General features: G+C 45.9%; 1 protein-coding gene across 2 annotated transcripts in view; it reads left to right on the top strand.

Moving 5' to 3' along the window:
- Window positions 1–26,267, top strand: part of Stac (SH3 and cysteine rich domain) — a 125,412-nt gene that overhangs the window by 41,417 nt on the left and 57,728 nt on the right. For both annotated transcript variants that reach the window (XM_038324272.1, XM_038324271.1), the window contains exon 2: window positions 10,379–10,670. In XM_038324272.1, coding sequence (XP_038180200.1) covers window positions 10,379–10,670 — 292 coding nt within the window. The remainder of the gene's footprint in view (window positions 1–10,378; window positions 10,671–26,267) is intronic.

Below are 26,267 nucleotides of genomic sequence, written 5' to 3'. Positions count from 1 at the left end.
CTGCCAATACAATTGCTATTGTGTTGAATTCCCGAAACACCTGAGGTCTGATAAACTGAATGAAATGCTAGGCTGGTTACTACTCAGAGTCTGGGTGATGAGAATGTTGGGGGGACGTCGCTTTCAAGGCCACAAGGGCCAGCAATTCGGGCATCTTTCTCTATTAGAATCTAACAATGCCGTATGACCTACAAAGGTCCCACTACAAGCCTTGCTCAGATCCCAGGACCACCCCTGAGTGAGACCCATGTTCCTTGTGACTGCTGAGATCCCTTTAGGCTGACTTATGTGGCAGCAGGTAGAGGCCTGAGTATGGGGACACCACTTGGGAACCTACTCAGAACACTGTTCTCTCAGTGTTCGTCATGGCCGACATATGTACCCTGGGAAATGTCCCTTCCATATCCTTGGGCCACCTCGAAGCTATAACCTCCTCTTCTGGATTGACTCTATCCACTGATCTTGCCTGGCCACTGCTGAGACTCCTCGGCCTTAGTATTTTTCTCTCACCCATGACAGGATCTTGAAATTTTTCGGTTTTAAGCCTCAGGGTCAAGAGGATTCATTTCATCTTTTTCCTTCTGCTCCACACAATGCTATAAATTGCTTGCAAAGATGCGGTATAGAGACAGGGAGGGCAGGCAATAACATAGGTGCCCAGTTGAATGGTTTCGATAGGAGAAAGGAGTTTGGCTATGGTTTGTGTCGTAGAATGGAGTTGAAGATGGCAGAAGGGAAGACTCAGGGTCTTGTAAACAAGAGCACTGTTTAGATGACTCAGATTTTCCAGCAATAAATGTGGGAAATCCCAGCTTATGATACAGAAGGCCACTCACTCACTCTCTTAAAACAAAGTGCCCATCCCATGGCAAAATCAACACTGTAGGTATGAATAGACAGACATGAAGCAAAATCCAGAATAAAGCCCTGGTGATGTAGTAGGTGATGATGTGGGTGCCTGGTGACAAGGCACCTGGAAGCATGGGATACCAAAGCTTGTGGTAAAGTTATAGAAAGTTCTAGCAGGATATGGGCAAAAGTTCTGAGCTGAGATTTAGATGCAGAGCTAAAACTCTCCATGAACATGTATGCGAAAATGTCCAAGGCGTGGCTAAGACAACCTGCCTGGTTTTCCATTCGTGTTATCTAGTGAGTTATGCTGCGGTAGACAGCACCAAGAACAGAAGAGGAGCCTCCTTGCTACAGCTCACAGATTACAGCCATCTCACTAGGGAGGGAGTGCTGGCCCTCAGCAAGCTTTTCTTGAGAATGGTGAGTCTGGTACAACTGGGTGGCAGAAATAATAGGGTTTTCTCAATTCTGTAGCCTGGGATCTAATATCCACATATTGCATTCTTCTGAGGCTTCAGTCTCCTGGCTTTGCAAAGGGCTGCTTTATTGTGTCTTACCTGGTCATTTCTTCATGTGTCCAAATCTCTCTCTCTCTCTCTCTCTCTCTCTCTCTCTCTCTCTCTCTCTCTCTCTCTCTCTCTCTCTCTGTCTCTCTCTCTGTGTGTGTGTGTGTGTCTGTGTGTCTGTGTGTCTGTGTGTGTGCACACATGTGTGTTGTATGGGATGTGGTATAAATGCCCATTCATGTGCATAGAGGCCAGAAGTCAATATTGGATACCTTCCTCTTTTCCTTGCCCCCTTATTCTTGGAGACAGGGTTTCTCATTAAACCTAGGGCTCACCGATTCAGCTGGAGGCTAGCCATTGAGCTCCAGTGATCCACCTCTGTCCCTAAAGTGCTGGGATTACAAGTCCATGATTCTACACCCAGCTCTTACACAGGGATGGGAACTTGGATACCAATACTTGTACAGTAAAATTTTCCTCCCTGCACCACCTCCCCATCCCCCAAATTTCCTCTTCTGGTAAGGGCCCCAGTCAGATTGGATTAGAGCACATTGTAATGGCCTTGTTTTGACTTTAATTACCTCTGTAAAAGCCAGATCTCCAAACATAGTCACATTCTGAGGTGCAGGGTGGAGTGTTGAGCCTTCAGTGTAAGAGTCAGGGAGAACACAATTCAGACTGTAATCGGCGCCCACTATCTACAAGGTCATGCTTAATAAACAAAGCTTGCTGTTGTACTTAGTATACATGTTTATTCCCTAGCCCTCTGGTTATTTAACCAGTGGGTCCTGTGAATCAAATTCTACAATGGCCCATAATCTAAACCCCTTGTGTGCTTTGGAGATGGTTTTTCCATGATGCACAGAGCCAGCATTTGTAAGAGTCAAGCTCTTCTCTTTGCTCTTGAGAAGAAATAACATTGGTCCCTGGGTTGACACCCCCTCAGTTTCCCTCAGCAACAGCAGCAACATGTGAAGCAGAAGAGACCAAGTCCGGTCACATGTAGTGGGCTTGGTGACTGCTGTGTCCTACAGCTTGGCTTGACTGCCCTTGATGGGCCATGGGGATCGACACCCATAATTTCAGTCTAACCTCTGTGCCTCCTATACAAGGCTTCCCCTGGTAAGACTCGACTCCAAGGATAGGGAAGATCATGGAAACACTCCACAAAATCCATTCATGCTATGTCAGGTGACTGACTCCACAAGCCTTCCTTCGGAATAATAATGAGCCCACATGCATATACCTCAGAGATCAGTGTAAACCTTGCTGGTAATTTTCCGAGTTAAAAAATAAAGGCAAGTTTACAATACTCAATTTGGAAGTATTTTGGCCCAACATTCTTTGTTTCAATCACCCCTAAATTTGCCCCTCCCACCCTTTCCAGCCCAGATCTGTCATGGCTATTCACCAATCCACTGAGAAGCTGGGTATTGAACTGTAAATCCCTGTCCTCTCAGGACCCAGTGGTACCTCAGACTCTTTCCTTATACTGAGATTAGTACCTGTACTTACATCCTCCCTCACCACCGATGGCCCCTCGCCTCATTTCTTCTCAACACAGATTCACTTTGCAAGGAGGAATAGCTGAAAGTATTATGTATGACTATGCTGACATCATACTCAGGACAATTTATGACTATGCTGGCATTATACCCAGGAATCATTTTATAAAAACAAAGGCATATGAATAGTGAACACATCTTTGGAAATTTGGGGTGGGGGTGCTCTGACTGCGTCCATGTTTCTGAGATGAAGATGGTAACTAGATATAAAGTTAGATGAGTGGATCCATCAAGAAGGCTCTTGTACCCCACAGCAAAGACAGAAGTTCAAGGCCATCCATAGCTTCATAGTAAGCTGAAGGCCAACCTGGGCTTATAACATGAGACTCTGTCTCAAAAAGTTAGAAGATAATCCATCCTCTGGGGTTGTAAAGCAATGTCTCTGTCTGACTATTCTAGCCCCTGCTGATGTCTCCTTCCTCCTACGACATAGACTAGGCAGCAACCAAGGTCTACTTACTACTGTATGACATCAGTACATGGACTAGCGTCACCCTGGATTGTTCTCGGTGCTGCTGCTTGTCTCTAGAAGCACAGGTCTACACTTCTGAAGAATAGACTCTGGTCTTCTGTATTACAATGCCTGCAGGGTCAGAGCCCTGAGGGAATTTGGAAGCACTATGTTAATTTCCCCCTTCTCTGTTGGGACTCAAACAATGAAGTTTCATGGACTTGCTTCAACCATGCAGCTGTAGGGGGCAGAGAATGCAGTCAGTCCTATTCAATAAAGGTTGCTTCACTTGTCTATTCATTAACATGACTGTGACAGAGCCAGGCAGACACCGGGAGAAATTTTCTGACTTTTCATCGCTGTCTACACTGCAGTGAATCCAACCTAGATGGAAAACCGTGAAAGTCTGACCTGCACATGCATGTAAATGCATGTGCGCATGCATGCACACACACATACGCATGTACAAATGAAAGGAACCCAACTATTCAAGAATAAAAACTCAGCATAAAATTGGAAAGCTCACCATAGACCCTGTACTTTACAAGGCCCTATCTGCCCACTAGCCTTAGGCATGTTTGGGACACACACAACCCACAGCATCAGCCAGAGTTGAAACAGATGTCGTTATTGGTTCTTGCAGTTGATGAAGGGTGAAGGAGAGTGGGTCTTTGAGGCTATTCACATGCATGAGGGTTATCACCTGCCTCTGCTTGCCAAGAAACTCATTCCCTTTGTGCTTAGATCACCAATCGATTTAATCATCTTTACAGGCAAAAAAAAAAAGAAGCCTGTGACTATTTCAAGGGGAGCTGTAACTATTTTAGAGGACATAAAATGTCAAAAGGAAAAACATGTTGATTTTCAAAATCAAAGATGTAGATAACAGGGAAATCCAGGATGAGAGACTTGCTTGTCAACAGTTTTCTGGTGACCTCATCTGAATGCAGATATAAAAGCCCGTGTGCTGCTGATGTAGTTTTAGATAGCAGGGAAGATGCCTGTAAAGGCAGCTGATGGTTTTAGCTCAACAAGACGAACATAAGCTCCCAGTGCCCTTAGGGAGTGTGTGCCTCCAGGTAGCCGCCTGTGCCGGCGGACTGGTTTGCAGTACACGCTCCCACGTAGTTCAGACTTGAGGTCCTGCTCGGAACATCAAGCACACGCTGGTTAATTAGCTTCGTTGCAACTGCAGCTTCATCAACTGGTCAATTAACATGTCTGCATTATGGTCGCCTTCAGACTAAAGTCTCCATGTGTTCTCAGGATGCCTGGTTTCGGCTTTCTCTAATTAACTGTCACCTAAGTGCTATTCAAATGGCAGCTGAGTAGATCATTGCTAAAATCCCAGGTGGCACCAGGGTGACAAATCATACCAAGCTGAGAGATTTTCCTAAGAGGAGGGTGAAGGTATGCTACTTTCTCAACTAAATTCATTTGGCTTTGGGGGCAGTTAAACTGTCAGGTCGGGTCTCTCCTCTGTAAAACAGATAATGACCTGTCATGGATGCTCTGTGCCTCACACTGTCCATAGGTCCAGAGTGCACACTCTTCTTCTATCTGTAAGCTGGTCTTCCTCTTCCAGCTCTTGACATCTTTGACCTCTCCCTCCTGGTTTTCCTCATGTTCTGAACAATCAAAAGATCCATGTCCCGGCCTAGAGGAGGCTCAGTGAGGAAAATGCTTGTGAGTACCTGATTTGTAGCCCCAGAAACCGCATTAGAAATCAATGCTGGATATGCTGCTATGTGCCGGCAATCACGGCACTATGGAAGCAGAGACAGGTAGATCCCCAAGGATACGGTCCAGCCAGCTGTGGCTACTTTCTGTCTGAGAAAATGATGTGGCACCTGGAGAATGACATACAGGGTTGTTCTCTGGCCTTCACATGCACCTGCATACGTGTGAACCATTCCGCCACACACACAAAGAGCTGCAGATAGCCAGCACCAACTCTGCCAGCTTGCCTGCGTCTCTCTGCTAGCTGCCTCTCCTCTCTCACATTATACCCACCCCTGATGCTCTGTTCAAGGACAGCTCCAACAGTGACCTCCTGTTATGCATCCTTGGATTAAAAGTAGCTTGAAATCAGCTAGTATTTAAACAAACTTTCCCCAGACAACACTGAGATGCTACAGGCCCTCTGGTCGCTGTCCTTTTACTAATCTGCCTCGTGGCAAGCTCAAAGAAACTGTCCTTGCCTACCTGCCACCATGGTTGCTCTATTCCCCTCTGGCCATTCTTTCTTGAAACCTTGTCCTCATTCCCTCAGAGCCTCACTGAATCCTCTATGCTGCTCAAATTTCTCAAAGGCCTTCCTTTGCAGGGCCATAAACCTCGTTGATTTAAATTGTTGCTGGGATTAATTTGACCCCAGTGGCTTCCCTGCCTTCTCTGAATCATTTCCTTCCCTTAGCTCCCATAACACCTCTTTATCTAGGTTTCCTTCCTTGGCGGCTTCTTCCCAGACACCATTGCCTGACCTCATGAATCGTCTTTTCACATAAATTTGCAGTCTCCTGAGCTCTGTCTGCAGACAGTGTCTCTCTAGGGTCTGCTCACAGCATTTGTAATGATTTCAGCTGGTCTCATGACCCTGCTTGCCATCCATATGCTCATGGCTCCCCACTCACTACCCAGCTTGGACCTTTCTCCCCAATGCCAAAATCATGTATCTCCTTATCAATACTTTGGCTCCCTTTGAATTCTGAATAAGCACCGCAGACCTCCAGTCTCCATGGCGACTGTATCTTCTCTGATGTCCTTCCTTCTAGTAAAAGGGCATACCTCCATTCACTCGGCTGCACCAATCAGAAATCTTGGAGTTACTCATTCATCTCCAACCCCTCAACAAACTCCTGGGTCCACCTTCAAAATGTACCTGGAATGCAAGAGTACCTTACCACACCTGTCAGAATCTGCTCCTGGCCAGATACTTATTGCAGGCTTATAAGCAGGTCTCCTTGCTTCAATCTTACCCCTTAACCATCTGTTTCTCAAGAACTCCCCCAGAGCATCCCTTTAACTAGAAGTCAGCCCTTGCCACTTTCTTGCTCTGAACAACAGCCTCTGCCATGACCAGCAAGGAAGCTCAGCTGAAGCTGATTTTGTATCACTGTGCTTGCTGTATCCTCATCGGTTGTCTCGGGGATATTGCTTTCTTGCTGGGATCATTGCTGCTGGCTTTCTCATCACCCATGATGCTCTTCTGCTCGTTGTCTGACTACCAACAATGCCTTTCCTACATCACTCCCTTACCCAGCTCCTTCTTCACATCTCTGCTCAAATGTCACCTGTCAAATAAGCCTTCTTGTGACCTTCTAAAGCCTGCATCCTTTTTATTTCCCTTGGAACTTAAGTGCTCGCCCAAGTATGCTGTCATTTATTCCTGTTTTTCCTCTACCTACTAGACATTAAACTGTAAGGAGATCAGTTTCATTGTTGTTGAATATTTTCACCATTTTATCAGCAAAATTGAGTACTATGCCTGGCTCCTGGTAGCATCCAAATGGATGTGCATTACTGAGTCATTTAATGGCTAAGGAAATGAACGATCCCCTACTTGGAGGGTTTTTCTAATAAGTGAGACTGGAGATGTAACTCAGTGGTTGGCTGTTTTGTACAAGGTCCAGCATTTGACCCCAATTACTAAATGAATTACATGAATAAAGTTTACAGAAATGTTAGGAACTGAGGTCTGACTCATTTCCAGCACATGAGACTGTGATTAAGGTTATCTGTGGAAGCAAATTTTGTGGTTCAATGGTGAGGAGCACTTGCTGCTCTTCCAGAGGATCTGAGTTCGGTTCTCAGTCCCCATGCCAGGCTGTTCATAGTTGCCTGTGATTCCATCTTCAGGGGGTCCTGTACCTTCTTTGGCCTCTGGAAGCACCTGCATCTAGGTGTAGTATGCTCCCACCGACACATAAAATAATTTTATAGAGTTCTTCTTTGGAAAGGAATACTTTTTAAATAGAACTATACCTTGGTGGTTATGCATAGGAGTTGACCATTTTGTGACCTGCGTGCTTATCAAATTCTACTTGAATTTCCTCATTTTAATTCTTCCTCTCTGGTCTCTGTTCCATTAGAGGATGTGTGAGGGAAACACCTGTTTGAGCTTGCAGCTGAGATCCTATATAATTGGTGGGCATGTCTTCCAAGAAGTCTGCCTCAGTAAGATGTGTCCCATTGGCTTCCAACAAAATCTCTGGAAGCCAGCAGACTTCCTCACCAGACAGTGTCAAGCCACACACATGAGGGCAAGGAAGGAAAGTGTTGAGGGTTCCCTGTCATCACGTGTAAACTTCTGGAGATCACAGACCTGCTTCCCCATTCCATGTTCCTGAGACCTAGTGTAACTGCATTTCACCTCATCCAACACCTGGAGACACACTGACCAAGGAAGCAAAGGGCATAAGTTCAGCAGGAAGCTGGCTTAACATTGAACCTGGTCTTCAAGAGCTAGTTGACCTATAGCTGGTTCCTTAACCTCCTTCAGCCTTCATTTCTCCAAGGCTCCAATAACACCTTCTCAGCCTACGCTCCTGTGTTGGTTCTGCCCTGTAAGCAAAGCAGGCATGCAGCTCAGCAGTCTCAACTATTCTCATCTTTCTGTTGATGACTGTGTAGGGGTTGACAGTCTGGACAGGACTTGGCTGGGGAGTTGTGGTCTCAGCTAGAGACCCCTTTGTCTTGCAGGAAGTGCTGGGACTCAAGTCTACGAGCTCCTCTGGGTGGAAGGAGTCTTGTTTCTCAAATCCTTCAGGTTATCACAGATTTGATCCTGAAAGCATTCAGCAGACTTCCAAAGGAAGTCCTACATTAAAACTGGCTTAGAGCTCTTCCCCCATAATTTCCTGCCCCCCCACACACACACAGCTTTCTTCTCTCTCGTTAATTCTCTTTGTTCCCCAACAGTCTTGCTTCTACTCTCAGGTCATACATACATACATACATACATACATACATACATACATACATACATGATTTTATGCACCTATATAAAATCTAAGAACACCAAATGATAGAAAACATGTTATTTATCTTTCTGAGACTGTATTAATTTACTTAATGTGATTATCTCAAGTTACATCACTTCCTGCAAACAACATTACTTTCTTTATGGCTAAGAAGAATCCCATTGTGTATACCACACAGTTATCATCCGTTCCTCTGGAGCCAGATATCTAGGATAAACAGACAAATAATGATATTAACTGCTGTGAATGTCATCAACCCTCAACCTACAACACATACTTTTATGAAATGTCCTTGTATGACAGTACAGTGTTCAGTAAATACATATAGTCAGCTTTTGAAAAGTGTGTGTGTTTGCACGTGTGCACGCACACGTGTGCACCACAGTATATATGTGGAAGTCACAGTACAACTTGTGAGAGTCAGTTCTCTTTCCATCGTAAGGGTCCAAGAATAGAACTCAGATCCTCAGGCTTGATGACTAGTGCATTTTGTGTGGTAATCCATCTCATTAGCCTGATATTTGTAGAAGGAGCGGCGGGGCTAAAATAAATAAAAGCTCAGAAGCCTGGATGGATCACATATGAACTCTCAGCAAGAGGCTGAGGAAAGAGTATAACCTGCAAGTTTGAGGTCAGTCGTCCAGGCTGCATAGTAAGTTCTAAGACAACCTAGGCTGTGATGTGAGATCTTGTCTCATCTCTGTCCCTAAAGCTGGCAGAATCCTTAAACTAAGACAGTTCACAGAGTAGAAAATACGGTATGCTTTTAAAGTAAAATTTGGCTTCCTAGTCTTCTGAGGTCAAGATAGAGGTGGGGATGGAGGGGGCAGGCTTGACATTGCCCCGTGAGCTCATCTTACATGTCCTCAGGGAACCTGGTACCACTGTAGGCACAGGACTTACCTTCATGCATGGCTTCAGCGGCTGCACAGGTGTGGTTCTGGGTAATAGGGAGAATGGCCGCAGGTGAATACTTAGCAAAGGAGGCCACCTCAAAGGTGCAGTGACCCCTGAAAGTCACATAACTAGTGCGATGTTCATTCCTTGTATCTGGGTTGAGGGAAGGACAGAGCAGATTAGCAGACTGGATTAGGAATGCAGAATGAACTCAAATCCAGAACTCATCTGAATCCACTTGGTGTCTTGCCATAACTCCCAAAGGCATAGGGGAATGATCCGGTTTACTGAGGCTAAACACCAGGGCAAGGGCACATGAGCTAAACAGCTACACAGAACTCCTGAGTCATACACACACACTTCATACATAAACATACTCCATACACCCCATATACACAGACACATACATATGCGCCACACACATATACATACATACCTCACAATAACACACATGCACATATATGCAATGGTATATATGCATGTACATATACACATACATACACTTCACACATGAAGAAGCATACACCACACATACACCACATGAGCATACAGGAACGCCTTACATACACACACACACAATATCTACATATTTCAGATACAGCAGGTACATGCAGATTAGAGAGCTTCTGGCTTGGGTCCTGGAGACCAGTAAGCCAGATTAATGTCAAGTCAGCGGGAGACATCACTCGGATACTCTGTTGTCCATAGAGACAAATAGCTATGATCATAAGACATAAGACCTGGTCATGAGAGAGAGAGAACAGTATTACACACAGCCTTGGCACCCAGGAGTGCCTACCTCACTTCCAACTATGCAAACTCAAAAGACAGAAGTCAAAAGCCCAGTATCCTGGGACTTCAGACAGCACGTGGTGGGACGCAAGGGCGAGAAGATGGCAGATCGGAGCAGACGGAGCCTCTTTCTGTTCATTGGCATATGGGGCACAGGGTGAAACACTGAGTCCCGTTTCTGCTAGCTGCTGGCCTTGGACCACCCACACTGGGGGCTGGCAGAACCTCCCGGGCTAAGATACCCAGGGGTCAGTGCAGGGCAGCGTTAGCTGTGCCCGCCACGGGAGTCGCGGGACTGATCGTAAGAGCGGCTGTCCTATCGTTGCATTTCAGCTCCAGCGACTAAAACGGTCACTCTCTTTCAAGACCAAGAGCTTGCGGAGCAAAAGTGCAGACAACTTCTTCCCGAGAACCAGCAGCGATGTGAAACTGCAAGCAGATTTGCTAGCCAAGGCCAGCGTGGGCCCCAGCCCAGGCCCCAGCCCAATGCTCATCCCCGGAAGCCCTGCATCTATGCCCGCCAGGGCTGGCCTGCACCCCGGCAGCAACAACAAGGTCCACGCCTTTCAGGAGCATGTCTTTAAGAAGCCCACCTTCTGTGATGTCTGCAACCACATGATCGTGGGTAAGAGCCCCTACAGGTGCAATACCCCTGGGAAGCTGGAGGAGAGCTGGGCCCCAAGGTTCAGAGGCCCACACACCAACTCTGAGCTTCAGAGAGTTAGACGCAAGAGGGTCCATGTTGGGAGTGGCGTGAGAAAGAAGACTTCTGAAAAGCATAGGGAAGCAGGGCCAGGAGGAGGGGAAAGGTGTTTGGGATGCAGTTGTAACCAAGACAACAGCTGGCATCCTCCACCAGGAGCCTGGTGCCTCTCACATCTTTTCTGCATGTAGCCTGTGTATACCTGCCTGAGTTTGAATACGCCAGGTGGGCAGAGAAGACCTGAAATGTTTGTGTCTGGCATCCCTGAGACGGGACACCTAAGTGATGGTCAGTGTGTCCAGGAAGGTAGAATGCCCTGTGGGGCCCTGGCCTTTGTCAAGGTCCCATTACGGTGTGTGTCGGTGGAAAAGAATAAGGGAGAATTCATTCTAGAGCCAAAAATTAGCAGCCCTAGTCCTGGAAACACAAATTCAGACTACCCCAAATACCATGCTACGATGGGTCATGAAGTCTTATCATAAATGAACAATGAAAGTTATAAATCAAGGGATTTCTTTAAAAACACACACACACACACACACACACACACACACACGGATGGGATCGTCAGGTAGCCATGTTACAGAAAAGCAAAGAGGTCTCAGCCGTCAACCTCAGATGTGATCCATGACGTGCTCAGCCTTTGGGTTAGTGGAAGGTTAAGGTCATCGTATATTCCAGAAGTTATTTCCCTTCAAGTCTCACAAGGCTGTTGGGTCTAAGATGGAGGTGGGCTAATCAGCGACCATGGAAGGAAAGATAACCCCAAATCAGTTCTCATTTGAGTGCCTTCAGATCAGACAAAGCCCACTGACCAAGACACCACTAGGCACTGAGTTGCATCTTTTCTTGTTCTTGTCCCTCACTCTTTCCCGAAGCTACAGGCCCAGCCCGTAGTGTCATCCTCCTGCCTAGGTAAAGAGGTGGAAGACAAGGCATCTTGAGTTCTTGAGCTGGAGGTGGCCCATGGCAACTTCTGGTGAATTCCTTCGGTTGGGTAAACTGAATGAGAAGTCCCACAGTCGGGAGGGTAGAAAAATACCTTTTGCTGTTTCCAGCCAGCTGGAAATGGGGAAAGATGAAGACATGGAGAACAGGGTCAGCCACCTGATCCGATGCTTAGGTCGCCTTTGGGTTTCTCAACCTCTTTGCTGGTCGATGGAGCTCCTCCTTGGATCTCCCACCCACTCACGTCTCCATTTGACCATGAAGTGTGGCGCCTGCTGCCAGCGCGGGAGACTGAGGGGGGTCCCTTCGTGTTCCTTGCAGGAAGTACTTAGGCAGCCTGCCTCCTGCCTGGTTTCTTGAATACCTCCTCTCATCCATGCCTCTCTTTCAGCTGCCACCAGGCCTTTTCAGGGTTCTGCTATTCATAACCCTGAAAGAGGAGGTGATGAAGGCCTATTTTAGACCTCATTGTGATGCATGGGAAAAGACAGGGAGCATGTGTTTTAAGAATGAGTAATGGAAATGCATTCACCTCTGAGGAATGTCACAGCCATCACCCTAAGGGGCTTCTCAGGACACCTCAAGTGCAGCAATAACTTTATTATAAGGCCCCATACTAAAGAAGTTACACTGTGCTTTTATCTGAATTAAGTGTATATTGTAGCTGCCTTTTTAAGAAACAAAACAAAACTCTGTGTGCATGTTGTTGGGAGGGGGGGCCTGCCTGTGCACTTGCCTGCTTGTGCTCACAGAGGCCAGAGCTGGGATTCCAAGTGTTGTGAGCCTCCTGATGCAGGTCCTGGGAATGGATCTTAGGTCCTCTAAAAGATCAGCAAGTGTTTCTAACTGCTGAACCATCTCTGCCGTCCCACGTATCTGCCTCTTAAATTATTGTTTTTTAATTTAGAAGACAGAGTCTCATGGATCCCAAGCTGGCCTAAGTATGTCTAAGTAGGACAGGCTTGAACTTCTAATCGTCCTGCCTTCCATCCCCTCAAGAACTGGGATTACCTTTGTGTGCCACCATGCCCAGGTTTTCTTGAATGCTGAGGAAGAACCCTAGGTGCCTCTCCCTGAACCTGGAGCCCACCCTTTCTGCTAGGCTGGGTGACCACAGAGCTCCAAGAGTCCACTTGTCTTATTCTAACCCTCTCCAGCGCTGGGGCTGTGTGTGTGTATATACTATACACACATATATACATACATGTATGTATGTATATATGTGTGTATATATATGTACATATATGTCACCACTCCTCCTGGATTTTATATGGGATCCAGACTCAGGTCTTCCTGCTTACTAAACAAGTACTTTACCTCCTTAACCGTGGTTCTCAACCTGTGGGTTGCAACCCCTTTGACATCCGATGACCTTTTCACAGGTTCATCGAGACCATCAGGAAGCACAGATATTTACATTATGATTCATAACAGTAGCAAAATTTGTAGTTATGAAATAGCAATGAAAATAATTTGATGATTGGGGGTCCCCACAATATGAGGAACCATATTAAAGGGTTGCAGCATTAGGAAGGTTGAGAAACAACTGCCCTGAGTCATCCTCCCCGGCCCTACTGCTTTCTTATCTTTAAAAACAATAAGAAAAAGAGAAATATAGTCAGCGAGCTGACCTGAGATTTTCAAGGATTTCACAAAGCACTCTCGCGCCTTCACTGAGGAGAGCAGGGAGATTCCTGGAAGATATGAGGCCGGACGGAAGTGACACAAGAGGGCTTCCTTGAAAGGAAGAGGAGCATGATACTGTCCTTCCCCTCGAGGCTTCTGAGACAGAAGTGCACTCATGACTGGTTTTGTGAGACCTCGTATGTGTGCCTGGTTGTCCTTAAAGCCACCAGGGGAACACTGACCAGTAAAGGCAATCATAGCCGACCCTCTGTTTCAAGTTCCTTTGCCTCAGACTTGATGCTGGAGGCACTCCCTGCTGAGCTAGCCCATACCTCATCAGTTAAGCAGTTCCGGGCCATGTCCCCTGGTCAGTTCTACTCATGCCTCTAGAACCAGCTACTCTTTATTCTCGCCTGTGAGGTAGGGGTGCTCTGAATGATTTTTCTAAAAAATATTTTAGTATAATATTTTAATTTATTCTTTGAGAATTTCATACATCCATACAATATATTTCAATCATATTAACCCCTTCTCTCCCTCCAGCTCCTTCCAGATCCTCCCACTCTCCCTCCCAATTTTACATACTTGTATCAAAAACCTTGCTGTGTCTAATTAGAGCTGGCCATATATACACATGTGGCTATCCACTGGATCATGGGCAACCTACTAGGTACCGTACCACTAAAGAAAATGAATTCTCTCTCTCCTAGCAACCATCAACTGTCTGCCACTTCTCGGCTAGGAGTGGAACCTCATGTGTCCCACCCATCCATCCATTTTTGGTAGGAAGCTCATGTGCCCCACCCCCATCCATCCGTGTTTGGTGGGGTCCTGTGCAGGATTCCTAAGGCTGCTCGTGAGTGTAATCATCTGGGAAACACTATTTCTCCCCAGTCTCTCCATTCTCTAGCTCTTCCAATCTCTCCACCTTCTCTTCCTCAATGTTTCCTGAGATGGGGGTGGTAAAGAGTGTGATATGTTCTCACCTCTTTAGGCAATAATTGGTCACCTATTCAAGCAAACGATAGACAAGCCAACCCTTCACAGAAATGGGAGAGAAGCAAGCAGCCATGTGTGCCTGTGAACTCCGAAGATAAATGTCCTGCCTCTGGGACAGCAGAATTCAAGACTAAGTCTTAGATGGAGAGAATTAGGAACTGGCTGGGGTTCTTGATCATAAAACTGCCCCCTTTCCTCCGAGTAGATCCTCTCCTGAACTTCTTAAGGCTTGCCAAAGAGAGTGAGGGTCAGCGGACTGTTTTTGTGTGTAGCACCTAAATGGATTCCACTTACGGCATTCTGTCTTGGTATTGAATTGGGCATTAGGTGTGACTCACTCAAGGGAGCATTGAACCAGTGTAACAGTGCAATAGGTCAACGTGTGCTTTTATGTAGTATGCATGTGAGTGTGTGTATGCTCGTGTGTGTGCATGTGTGTGTGCCCACATGTGTGAGTGTCCTTGTGGGGCTAGGTCAGTGTTGATCATCTTTACTCTCCACCTTACTTTTAGATAGTCTGGCATTAAACCTGGCACTTGACAATTTGCCTTGACTTGGTGGCCAGCATGCTCCAGCATCCTCCTGTTTCTGTGTCCCCAGTGCTGAGCTTGTACCACTGTGCCCAGCTTTTTTGTGGATGGGGAACACATGTACTTAACGTGACTAATTCTAAGCATGAGTCTATTCTGTCAATTAAGGAGATTTTATTCTACAAGTCCCAAGTTTTTTGTTTATTGCTGGATACCCTATTACTAAGGCTATTTTAAATGAGTTTTAATGGTTTAGCTATAGTCTGCTTAGAAGACATGGCATATTAAATGGACTCATTTTATGAACAGATTGTTAGAAAAACTGTTGGTTTTTCTTGCTTAAAATTTCAAAGCTCCTTATACAGTCACTGTAGAAAGAATCAGTAGCTCTAATAACTGCCCAACTTTTCCACAAGAGAAAATATTAATAGTGTTGTCTTAAGTAAGGATTATTATGAGAGTTAGTTGTAGAGGCACCCTTGAGAGGAGTCCCAAAGAAACAGAAAAGACAAGAGAGATGATGGGAGATGTGGTCTCTGACCCAGTCTATATCAGACTCAGCCAACTAAAGAGCCCCACCAGAGACAAGGGACTTCCCTGTACACAGCCTGTCACCCAGTCACTGGCCATGGCTGCCCTGGGAGCAAAGAGAGGTGTGGCATCAAGAAAATAAGGATCCAATTTGGTTAGAACTAATTATTTTACAGAAAAAGAGAAAATGAGAGAAGTCAGTGATCATGGCACCAGCTAAAAAGAGAACAAGGAGGCCACCAAGAGGACCCACCTGCTCCTCAGCACTCGCCAGCAGGGCAGCATCCTGTGCTTAGTGTTCACTTATGATGCAGGAAGACCCTGATGGTGATAGACCCATCGTACTTAGACTAAATCATTTGATACTAGGAAACACTACTACACACCCAAGCTAGACCTTTCTGCTGAGCTCTTTCTGAACATTAGCTTAACTGTTCCATTACCTGTTCTGAATGCACCTCACTGTTGTAGATATTAACCCAATCTTCAATAGAAAACACATATACATATAAACATAAAATGTAAAATCAAAACTCAGTGCATGTGCACTGAATAAGTTGTGGTTTGTGGAGGGGGGGGGAGCGGGGGTGAGAATGGCCAAACAGAGATTGAAGGGACTATCTAAAATCAAATATAAAGTCTGTGTGTTCTCAGAGTGGACAGAACCTCAGGGGCACTTGTGGTCATTTAAGTGAACAATTCTTTTAGGGCTATACAACTTGTACACAAGAAAACATAAACATTTCTAACGTCTTCCTGGAAATATATCAAATAGAAGCCTCCTCGAGCACCACTATGTTCCCGGAATGTCATCCCTTTAAAGGGGTAAAATCCTTAACCCACTACATAATGAGAACACAGGACAAAAGGTGGTAGCAGTGTTGACCTCCAGCCATTTGTCCCTGCTCTGTGCCAGACAGCCTGTTCTCCACAGAAAGTTTTGGATACTGTTTTCTCATCTTTTTCAGCATTCCAGCATTTGACATCTGCACTATCCTTCCTTCCTGCTCTGTCCCTCCATCTAGCCAATCCAAAATCTATTAAGATCTGCCAGTTCTGTGGCAAACACTTGTTACCCCTGGAATTCCATGTCACTTCTCACAGCCTAGAGTCTGGTAAGTTCCTAGAAGACACGATCGGTTCTGATAACATGCAGTACCCAGTTCCGGGTGTCCTATCCGAGGGGACTGTTTGTCTCTGCTGTCCACAACTTCACTGCTTCACTAACTTTAGAGGATATAAAGGCAGTGTGAGGCTCTGTCCATCAGAGGCAGATTTTCTCCCATTGTTTTCCCATCTAGTTCCTTCTAAGAGAATCCTGTTGCTGCTGGACTTAGAATGTTAAGTGAAAGATAGTAGAACAAGGGCTGTAAAGATAGTTCCACCATTAATTACTTCCATTCCAAGCGTTGGGGCCTGAGTTCAGTCCCAAGGACCCATGTACAAAAGCCACATGTGGGTACATGCTTTTAGTCTCAGTGTTAGAGAGGTGGAGACAGGAAGATCCTTGGGATCTCTTGGTCGGATCACCCAGAGTACTTGGACACTAGGTTCCAGACCAGTGAGAGGTTCTAACTCAATTATTAATTAATTAAATTTAAAAAATAAATCCAAAGCTGACCTCTGACCTCTACAAACATACAAGGTGGGGGTGGTGAACAGAGGGGTGGAGACTCCATGGCAGTCACAGTAGGGGATTGCAACTGTCACTGAGGACTCCCCCTTCTCACAGCCTTGCTTCCCTGTTGCCTGATGCTTCTTTGTCACTAGTGAATACATTTCAGTGTGCCTCTCTGTCTGGCACACAACCACTTGGAGGACCTTTCAATGCCTGTAAAGGAAAATTCATTGAAAAGTTACTAAGACTTAGATCTCAGGCCCAATGCTCTTACTGTTGCTCTCAGAGTGTTCTAGAATCTTCTTTGCTGTCTAATCCATATCTACTCCTACTGGAACAGTACTGCTTAATACCTGTCAACTAAAAGAAAAAAGCATGAAATACTTTGAAAGCTGTGTCTCCTATTATTTTTCTGATATTTTATCTGCTGCCAACAAGTATGGATTTAAAATGCCTCTCTGATTATGTCAGAGGCTGAGAACATGGCTTGGTTGATAAAGTGTATGTCATGCAAGTATGAGGACCTGTGTTCCAATTCCCAGCACTTATGTAAAAGGCTTGGCACAGCTGCACATACCTGTAACCCCAGTGCTGGGGCGGGACAGACAGGATGCTCCCAGGGCTTACTGGCCAGCTAGCCTTTTAGAATTGGTGAGTTCCAGGTTCAGTGAGGGACAGTACCTCAAAAAGTCAAGTGCAGAGAAATAGAGGATGACACTAAAATCAACCTATCACACACACACACACACACACACACATACATACACACTCATACACACGTACACGCATGCATACACACTCATACATGCACGTGCACACACATGCACACACACACACATACACGCACACACATACACACACACACACACACACACACACCACTTACACCACTTGTTCCAGCAGGAGTAGATATGGATTAGACAGCAAAGAAGTTGTCTTTCCATGTCTCAGACATGGAAATATTGGCTATGACCAAACAGTGTTTGTGGGATCATGTAGGCTTGCATGTCATCATTTTGAAGAGGCAAAATTCTTGGCCCACTGCGTAAAGAAAAGCCAGTATAAGAGGAAGTCAGGAGGGACTAGCTATTACAGTGTCTCCTGCTCTGCCACAGATAACACATTTCCCACGGAAAGTTCTAGATACTATAGTCTGGCCAATCCCAAATCTGTTGAGGGCTAACTAAAACCTATCTGCCGGTTCTTGGAAATCACTTATTTTCTCTGAATTTCCATGGCATTTCTCAGATAGCTAGACTTTGATAAACTCCTTGAAAATATTTTCAGGGTCTAAGATGTGTGCCTCTCATTACAGCAACTGCAAGGCAATCACCTGACACACAACGTTAAAACCATAGTAGTGAGTGGGGCTGGAGATGTAGCTCGGTTGGCAGAATGCTCACTGGCTATGCATAACATGTTGGGCTGGATCCCAACATGTTATATAAGATATAACAAGGTAGCACACGCCTGTAATTCTAGCACTTGGGAGGTGGAAGCAGGAAATTCCAGGTCATTCTCAGCTGTACATGGAGTTCAAGACCAGCCAGGACTACCTTAAACTCTACCTTAAAAGAAAGGTATAAGTGAATAGGGAAAAAATGGTTTCCAAACATACAAAAGAAAACTGGGTTTTAGCACAAAAATATAGGAATATCCATGGGCTATGAGACCCTAACCAGCCCTAAAAGAAAACTGGTACCAGGACCTGGCTGCCTTGTCTTCCATCTCTTCTCTTTTAATACAAATTTCCACAGTGCACACAGGTCCTCACAGGGAAACCCTTGCTGTGAGTCGAAACCACACCTAAGAAAGATGCCGTATTGTCCTGTCTAACAGTGCGTGATGGGTTTATTCTCTGTTCTGTCTTGTCCATTTTTTTAATGTGTGCTCACTGGGCTTAACTTTCAACTTTTTGTCATGCTGTTATGGTTCTTTGAAAATTGCATATGTGTATATAATCGTTCTTACTATTTTCTCACTCTCTGCCTTATCTGATGTCCCTGCCACCTCTGTCACCAACACCCCTACCAGCTCCAGACCTTTTGTCATGGTCGTGTCCTTCTGTTTTGCTTTGTGACCCACTGAGTTTAACCAGAGCTGCCAGGGCATGGAAGTATCCAATAGAGTTTGGTGGACCATTCCAGGCTCCGCTGTGTGCTCTTTTGAAAGCAGATATGATGGAATTTTGTATGGATTTTTTGACTGAACTTTTTTATTTTTAAATTGGATTTCTATTTCTTGTGAAGTATTTGGCTTTCCTGGTCAGTTGGATAGCTCACAGAACATGAATCACTTGCCACAAAGCCTGGTACTCTGAGTTTGAACTCCAAGACTCATATGGTATTAGGAGAGAACCAATTCCAGAAAGCTTTCTTCTAACATCTACACATACACACACACGCACACACGCGCACACACACACACACACATGCCACACACACATGCACACAATAGATAGGTGGATCTGAAATTAAATAATTAATTAATTGAAAGTAATGAAATCTCTGGCTCTCCTACCTTATGTGCCTCTTATTCCTCCACCCCCTGTGTGTGTGTGTGTGTGTTCACACATGTATGCAAGTCCCATATGTAGCTTAAGAGCTCCTTTCTTTTAATGACCTCCTGTGTTTCAAAATATATGAATGTTCTTCTACTAATAACTATACCCATTCCTTATTGTACATTTCTCAAGTATAAATATACTTAGCATTTTGATTAAAAGTAAATGTGGTATTATCCCAGGTGTATTTACCAAACTCTTAATACTAATTTTACACCTACCAACAGTGTTTTCCAGTGGTGTTTGTTTGTTTTTTCAAGACAGGGTTTCTCTTTAGCTTTGGAGCCTATCTTAGAACTTACTCTGTAGACCAGGCTGGCCTCGAACTCACAGAGATCTGCCTGCCTCTGCCTCCCGAGTGCTGGGATTAAAGGTGTGCACCACCACCGCCCGGCTTGGTGTTGTTTTCTGTGGGGTTGGGGTGTGAACATACCTTCTGTATGTTCAAGAGTTCCACCACTGAGTTACAGCTGCAAACCCATGTTTTTGTTAACTGCAATGTTCTACAATTCCTTCCCTGGCTGAGAATGAGCTTGTGGTGTGTATACACTTCCTGACGTCACATTTTATACAGTCAAGCTCTCAGGCATTTCTAGTTTAAATGGTTTCTTAATTCACCACCTGTTCTATTATCCTTAAAATTTTGTTTCACAATTGTTCAGGCGACGTTTGGAGTAATGTTTCTCAAAGGAAGATAGAAACCAAATCCATGTGGGAGTCAATATGAAGAGCCCCACATGCCTAGCTCAGAAATAAATGCTTGATGGATGGAACATATCCATGCAGGGTTCACTTAATGTCTGTCCCCATGTGTTCTTCCTACTGTTTCTCTGTCTGCTGCTCTTCCCAAATCTACTAACATGCTCTCTCCCCATGTTAGTCTAGATAAAAAAATCTGAAAACTTGGAGATTGTTGCTTTATATAATTCATTCAGTCATGACCTTCTTTGCTTCTGATAAAGATTTTGATTATGAAGTTTTATTTATTTACTTGTTTGGGTTTTTTGTTTTGTTTTGTTTTGTTTTGTTTCCCCAAATTCTGCTCCAGGTTGCTGATAAATTTTGCCTCTGGCTCTTTTACTGTGATGTCTGGATCTCCTGTGTTGTCAGCCACAAGCAGACCCAGACACTGTTTGTTGTTGGTTTTGACCTGTTTGATGGCCTTTGACTATGGCATAGTAGAAAGACGCGAAGGAGATCATCTTTGTAACTTGGTCACTGAGAATAAGCAAGTGGCTCGTGTGACAACATGCCACCCCAGAGAGTGGAAGTTGGTGTGTCCAGCTCTCTGTGGTGTTCCCAACTACAGTTATACTTGTCAGTTGTCCAGTGTGAACTGGTTGTGTGATTAGAAGAATGGGCAAATAAACAACAAATGAAGGACATTACTATCAGAATTAAGCTTGTCATTATTTCCATGATACACAGAGCAGTGCTCATAATCATGAAGCAGAACTGGGGTAATTGCAGTAGCCATTGTCTGAGCAGCCCTGCCTTCAGGTCTGGGGACAAACTATGCAATGACTTTATAAATTCAAGCAAGGAAAGTGAGAGGGAAAACATAGCAATTAGGTAGTAACCAGGAGGGAGAAGATGCTTCACCATGTGAAGACACAAACCTGAGAGCCTTCCTCCATAATAGACTCCAGGAAACAGACAGGGAGATGTCAGCAGGACTTCAGTGGCCTCCCAAGATGAACAATCAAACCTATGCAGTTGACCAGATGTGGGTCCTCTGAAGCCACATCACTGGAGGAAGATAGCTGAGCCCCATTTTTGGTATCATATAGGGGAAGTCAGAAATCCAGAAGAGCTGTCAGAGTCTTGTTCCCACCATGACACTGGTCACACTTCTATGTGTTTCTAAGTTTGCTTCCCCTGCCTGCGTGCAAGCTGATATTCCACATCTTGGGAATGGCCTTCGGTCCTGTCCTCTAACATCTCATGACAATTAAGGAGGAAGGTGGCCTCAGGAGATGGCATAGTTGATAAAGGCTTCCTTTGCAAGGATGAGGACCTGAGCTCAATCCCCATAACCCAAGTAATACAGCCAGCTGTGGTGGTGTGTGCTCACAATCCCAGTGTCAGGGAAGCTTGGGGCTCAGTGGCCAGCTAGGCTATCCAAACTGGCACACTCTAGACCGTCTGTCTCAGAAACAAGGCAGACAGTGCGGTGAAGAATGAAATGTGAGGCTGCCCTCTAGCCCGCATACACAAAGAGAGAGGGAGGGAGAGAGAGGGGGAGGGATGGAGGAGGGAGGGAAGGAGGGAGGGAGAGAGAGAGGGAGGGAGAAGGAAAGAGAGAGAGGAGGAAGAGAGAGGGAGGGAGAGGGAAAGATAGAGGGGGAGGGAGGGAGAGAGGGGAGAAGGAGGGAGGGAGAAAGGAGGAGAGAGAAGGGAAGGAAGAGAGGGGAGAGAAAGAAGGGAGGGAGAGAGAGGAGGGTGAGAGAGGGAGGAAGAGAGAGGAGGGAGAAATAGAAGGAGGGAGGGAAAGAGAGAGAAGGGAGAGAGGGAGGGAGAGAGGGGGAGGAAGAGAGAGAAAGGGAGAAAGAGGAGGAAGAGAGAGGGAGGGAGAAGGAAAGAGAGAGAGGAAGAAGAGAGAGGGAGGGAGAGGAAAAGAGAGGGGGAGGGAGGGAGAGAGGGGAGGAAGAGAGAGAAAGGGAGAAAGAGGAGGAAGAGAGAGGGAGGGAGAAGGAAAGAGAGAGGAGGAAGAGAGAGGGAGGGAGAGGGAGAGGGGGGGAGGGAAAGAGGAAGAGAGGGAAGGAGGGAGGGAGAGAGGGGGAGAGTGAAGGGAAGGAAGAGGGGAGAGAAAGAAAGGAGGGAGAGGAGGGAGAGAGAGGGAGGGAGAGAGAGAAAGAGAGAGAGAGGGAGGAAGGGAGAAAGGGAATATGGGATATAAAAGGTCAGGTTATAAGACAGGGGCCTTCACAGGCATGCACAACTCTTCTTGGGAAAGTACAAACCTCCAACTTGCCAGACACTGCTGTTATCTTATCCATGTAAGAAAAATGTGGCCCTCCCTTCCTGCAAACTGTTTTCTTTACAAGCAATTAATTGGCTGGAGTTTAATGTGGCCAAGTTTGGGAGGAAAGCCGAAAGCAAATGTGGTGTGATGTGCAGGAATGAAACTGTCTCCTCACACACTGTAGATCGTGATGCCCCGGGTGCCTTGGGGACTGCTGGAGCCTCAGTACAGAGGTGATCTTCAAGAGAGTAATGCTGTTCGGCCCCAGAGAAGATTTGGATTTAGAGGTCACACCTTAGCAGACATAAGAAATGCCTGGGAAGAAGACTTGAGTGCATAAATAATCAACCAGAATGAGGAGGCCGTACAGCCATTCAGGACAAGCTTTGGTTACATATGAAATAGTTTACCATAGTTTACCCCACCCCCAGACACAACATCCCCAAACTGCAGCGTGTGTACCCGGAATATACCTTCTCTCCTACAGTCTTTCATTCTGATTTATTTTTATTCTATCCAGAATGTCTAGGGCAGAAGGAAAAGAGACCGAGTCAGTCAAAGTGGAGCTGGAGAAGAAGGGGTGGGGAGAGACGGCAGGCACAGCCACAGTGATACTGGAAGGGTTTGTCTACCAGCATGGCAGAGCCTTCACACCTGGCCTCTGCTTCCTGCCAGAAGTTCAGATGAAGCAACGATGCGTGTCAAGAGGCTGCTTGCTTCTGACTTATGAATCATTCCAGATTGAGGCTGATCCAGGAACAGGACATCACCTCCAGCTTGCCATACTGAGGAACCCTGTTGGAGAAAATGTCCTGCACAGCCATTCAGTTGTCATAGCAGGTGCTGCTCCACTGACCTACTTTAGGATGGTCCCCACGGTTAGGCGACAACAATAGACATGACATCATAAATGACAGAACTGGGTCAGTAGTATAAAATAGAGCAGGCAAGTCCACATATTGGGGCTTCAAGCCTCCTGAGGTCAGGGGTGGGGAGAAGAGACCCGCGACTAATCCTGTTGAAGCATATTCACTATCATTTACTAAACACTATCCAGCCACCCAGCCATAGAAACAGAGAAACAGGAAAGAAATACAGATGCCTATGGTTCTCTCCCATGCTCTGCCTCGGCAGCATGACAGTGCAGACGTGCAGGATGGCACCTAGAGTCACATGTGCATGTTCATATACACCACATGGATGCATACACACACACACACACTTCCACTTTCAGTCAGGGAAATGCGTTTTGTGTGTGTGTGTGTGTGCGCACGCACATGTACATGCATGTGTAGGGCAGAGGTAAATTGCAGATGGCATTGCTCGGGTGATGTTTACTGTATGGATTTTTTTGTTACATTTATTATTTGTGTGGATGTTTGCCCTACACACACACACACACACACACACACACACACGCAGGCCAGAGCACATGTGTGGATGTCAGAAGACATTTCAGGAATTGGCTTTCTCCTCTGCCATGTGGGATCTGGGTACAGCATTCAAGTGGAACTAGCTTTACCTGATGAGCCCTCTCTCTGGCCCAGCCACCTTGTGCCTTTGAATCCGGATCTCTCACTGGGACCTGGGGCTCCCTAATTGGGCTAGGCTGACTGGCCAGCAAGTCCCAGGGATCCCCTTATCTCTTCCCCCTCAGTGCTGGTATTACAAGTGCCAGCCTCCCTTGCCTGGCTTTCTGTGTGGGTGCTGGGGTTGAGTTCAGGTCCTCTTGTTCACACTTTACCAACTCAGGTTATTTTTTTTAGTCCCATGAAGTGTTTCATAGCTTTCTATGTCACATCTCTGTCTGTGTCCCCTGCTCCACAGCTTAATTAGCTCTCAGAAGCAAGCAAACATCACATTACCACTCTTCTCTGGGATGCTAACCCAACATTGGCAGCTAAAGAAGTGACCTCATGTTCTTGAGTTTGACTTGATTGTTCCAAAACCTCCAGTAACTAACAAAGGTGGAATAGGGGCTCTGCCCCATCAGACTGATGAAAGGCAGACCCTCACTCACGACTGATGCCCACAGTCAGTGTTAAAAATGGTGAATAATGTCATTTTTGCCTTGTGAGCTATGATCCATTATTAAATCTCTACACCAAGTATGGTGGCACACATCTGTCCTCACAGCTACACCGAAGAGCTGAGGCAGGAAGATCTCAAATAAGAAATAAGCCTAGGAAATGTAGTAATTTGATGTCTCATAGCAAAATCGTTAAAGGGGATGAGATGTAACTTAATGACAGGACATGTGCCTGGCAGGTGTGAGGCTCTGGGTTCCACCTCCAGCACTGTGAAATGAAAACTAAAAATAAACATAGCTTCATGTTCAGAAAGAAGGTTGATATCAGTCATACACGTAAAGACTGGCCTTCTTGTTCTTTGGAAGCCTAAATAAATAGGATACCTCCAGCCTCAAGCTCCAAGAACAAGACTGAAGGAAGCAAATGGCGGTAGGATCAGGCTTTTGGAAAAGGGGGACAGGAATCAGCAGCAGAGAGTGTCAATACCAGGGTCAAGCCAACAGGTCCAAATGTCCCCCAGATGAGCAGGAGAAAGTGGTCATTCCGAAGACACCTCCTCTAGAAGCTTAAGCCAAGCACACATCCCTGAAGAAAAGCTGACCGGCCATGTTTCATATTATGAACTGATGGCCCCAGGGCCAAAGGCCGTGAACTCCAAACCCAGGAGGCCCTGCGCCAGCCCAGCTCTCATCGCTATTTTTAAAGCCAAGTGTGGGTGAGGGGCGGGGGAAAGGAGAGTTTTTCCACTAGTCGTCAGGAACTGAAATAGGAAAGATCAACAGCAGCATTTATAAACAATGAATGCCATTAATTTTTTAAGCCAGGACAGGGTTGGAGATGACGTTCTATAGGGAAGAGTGGGGGACGTAGGCAGGGAGAGATGGCCAAGGGGTCTTTTCAGCCTTACTAGAAGTTTTCTGCTTGATTAATGGCATTTCAGATTCGCTGGGGAATCTGGGGGATGGCTCCATGCTTAAAATGTTGGCTGTATAAGCAGTAAGCAAGGATGGAGTTGGGATCAAGCTACAGCACCTACATAAAGACAGTAGATGTGGCAGGCATCCCACCTGAAAAACCATCACTTGGAAGGCAGAGACAAGGGATGCTCAGAGCAAACTGGCTAGTTTAGGCCAGCCCTATTGGTGAACTCTGGGTTCAATCGAGAGAACACACCTCAACAAATTAGGTGCAGAGAAACTGAAGACTCCTACCATCAGCCTTGGGACTCTACACTTCTCTTTCCTGGAAAACTTGGCCCTGACTTGTAAGTCGAGCTGAAGGTAGCAGAGGAGAGGGGAAGGTTACTTTTAATCAGTTTTAACTGAGCCCCTTGACTAGATTCGGCTGAGATAGCAAACCCGTTCCTTTTTCTTTCCTCTTAACAGAAACCTGTTGATGGACCCATAGGGTTTCGAGCTATCTAAAACATGACGCTGCTCTCACTGCTCAGCTCAAGATCCTTCTAGTACATAAGACAGGGAGCACAGTGAGAAGTCTCGGGCTCCTTTCGGGAAGGGTGAGAAACAGCAGGTCACTGAGCTGAGCCCGGTCTGCTTCACATCAGCATGGTGTGCCGGACCAGGAGGCGTTCACTAGGGCGCTGAGAATCCAAATCTTCCCGTGTGCACAGCCAGCACTTTCGCAACCACCCATCTCCCCAGACCCCGTCATTCTTTCCTAGGCTGCCCCCTTCCCAGCCTTGCCCAGCA

The sequence above is a fragment of the Arvicola amphibius genome, chromosome 3, assembly GCF_903992535.2.
Source record: "Arvicola amphibius chromosome 3, mArvAmp1.2, whole genome shotgun sequence".
Classification (NCBI taxonomy): domain Eukaryota; kingdom Metazoa; phylum Chordata; class Mammalia; order Rodentia; family Cricetidae; genus Arvicola; species Arvicola amphibius.
Note: the sequence above shows the minus strand (reverse complement) of the source record. Positions and strands in the feature narration are given on the sequence as shown.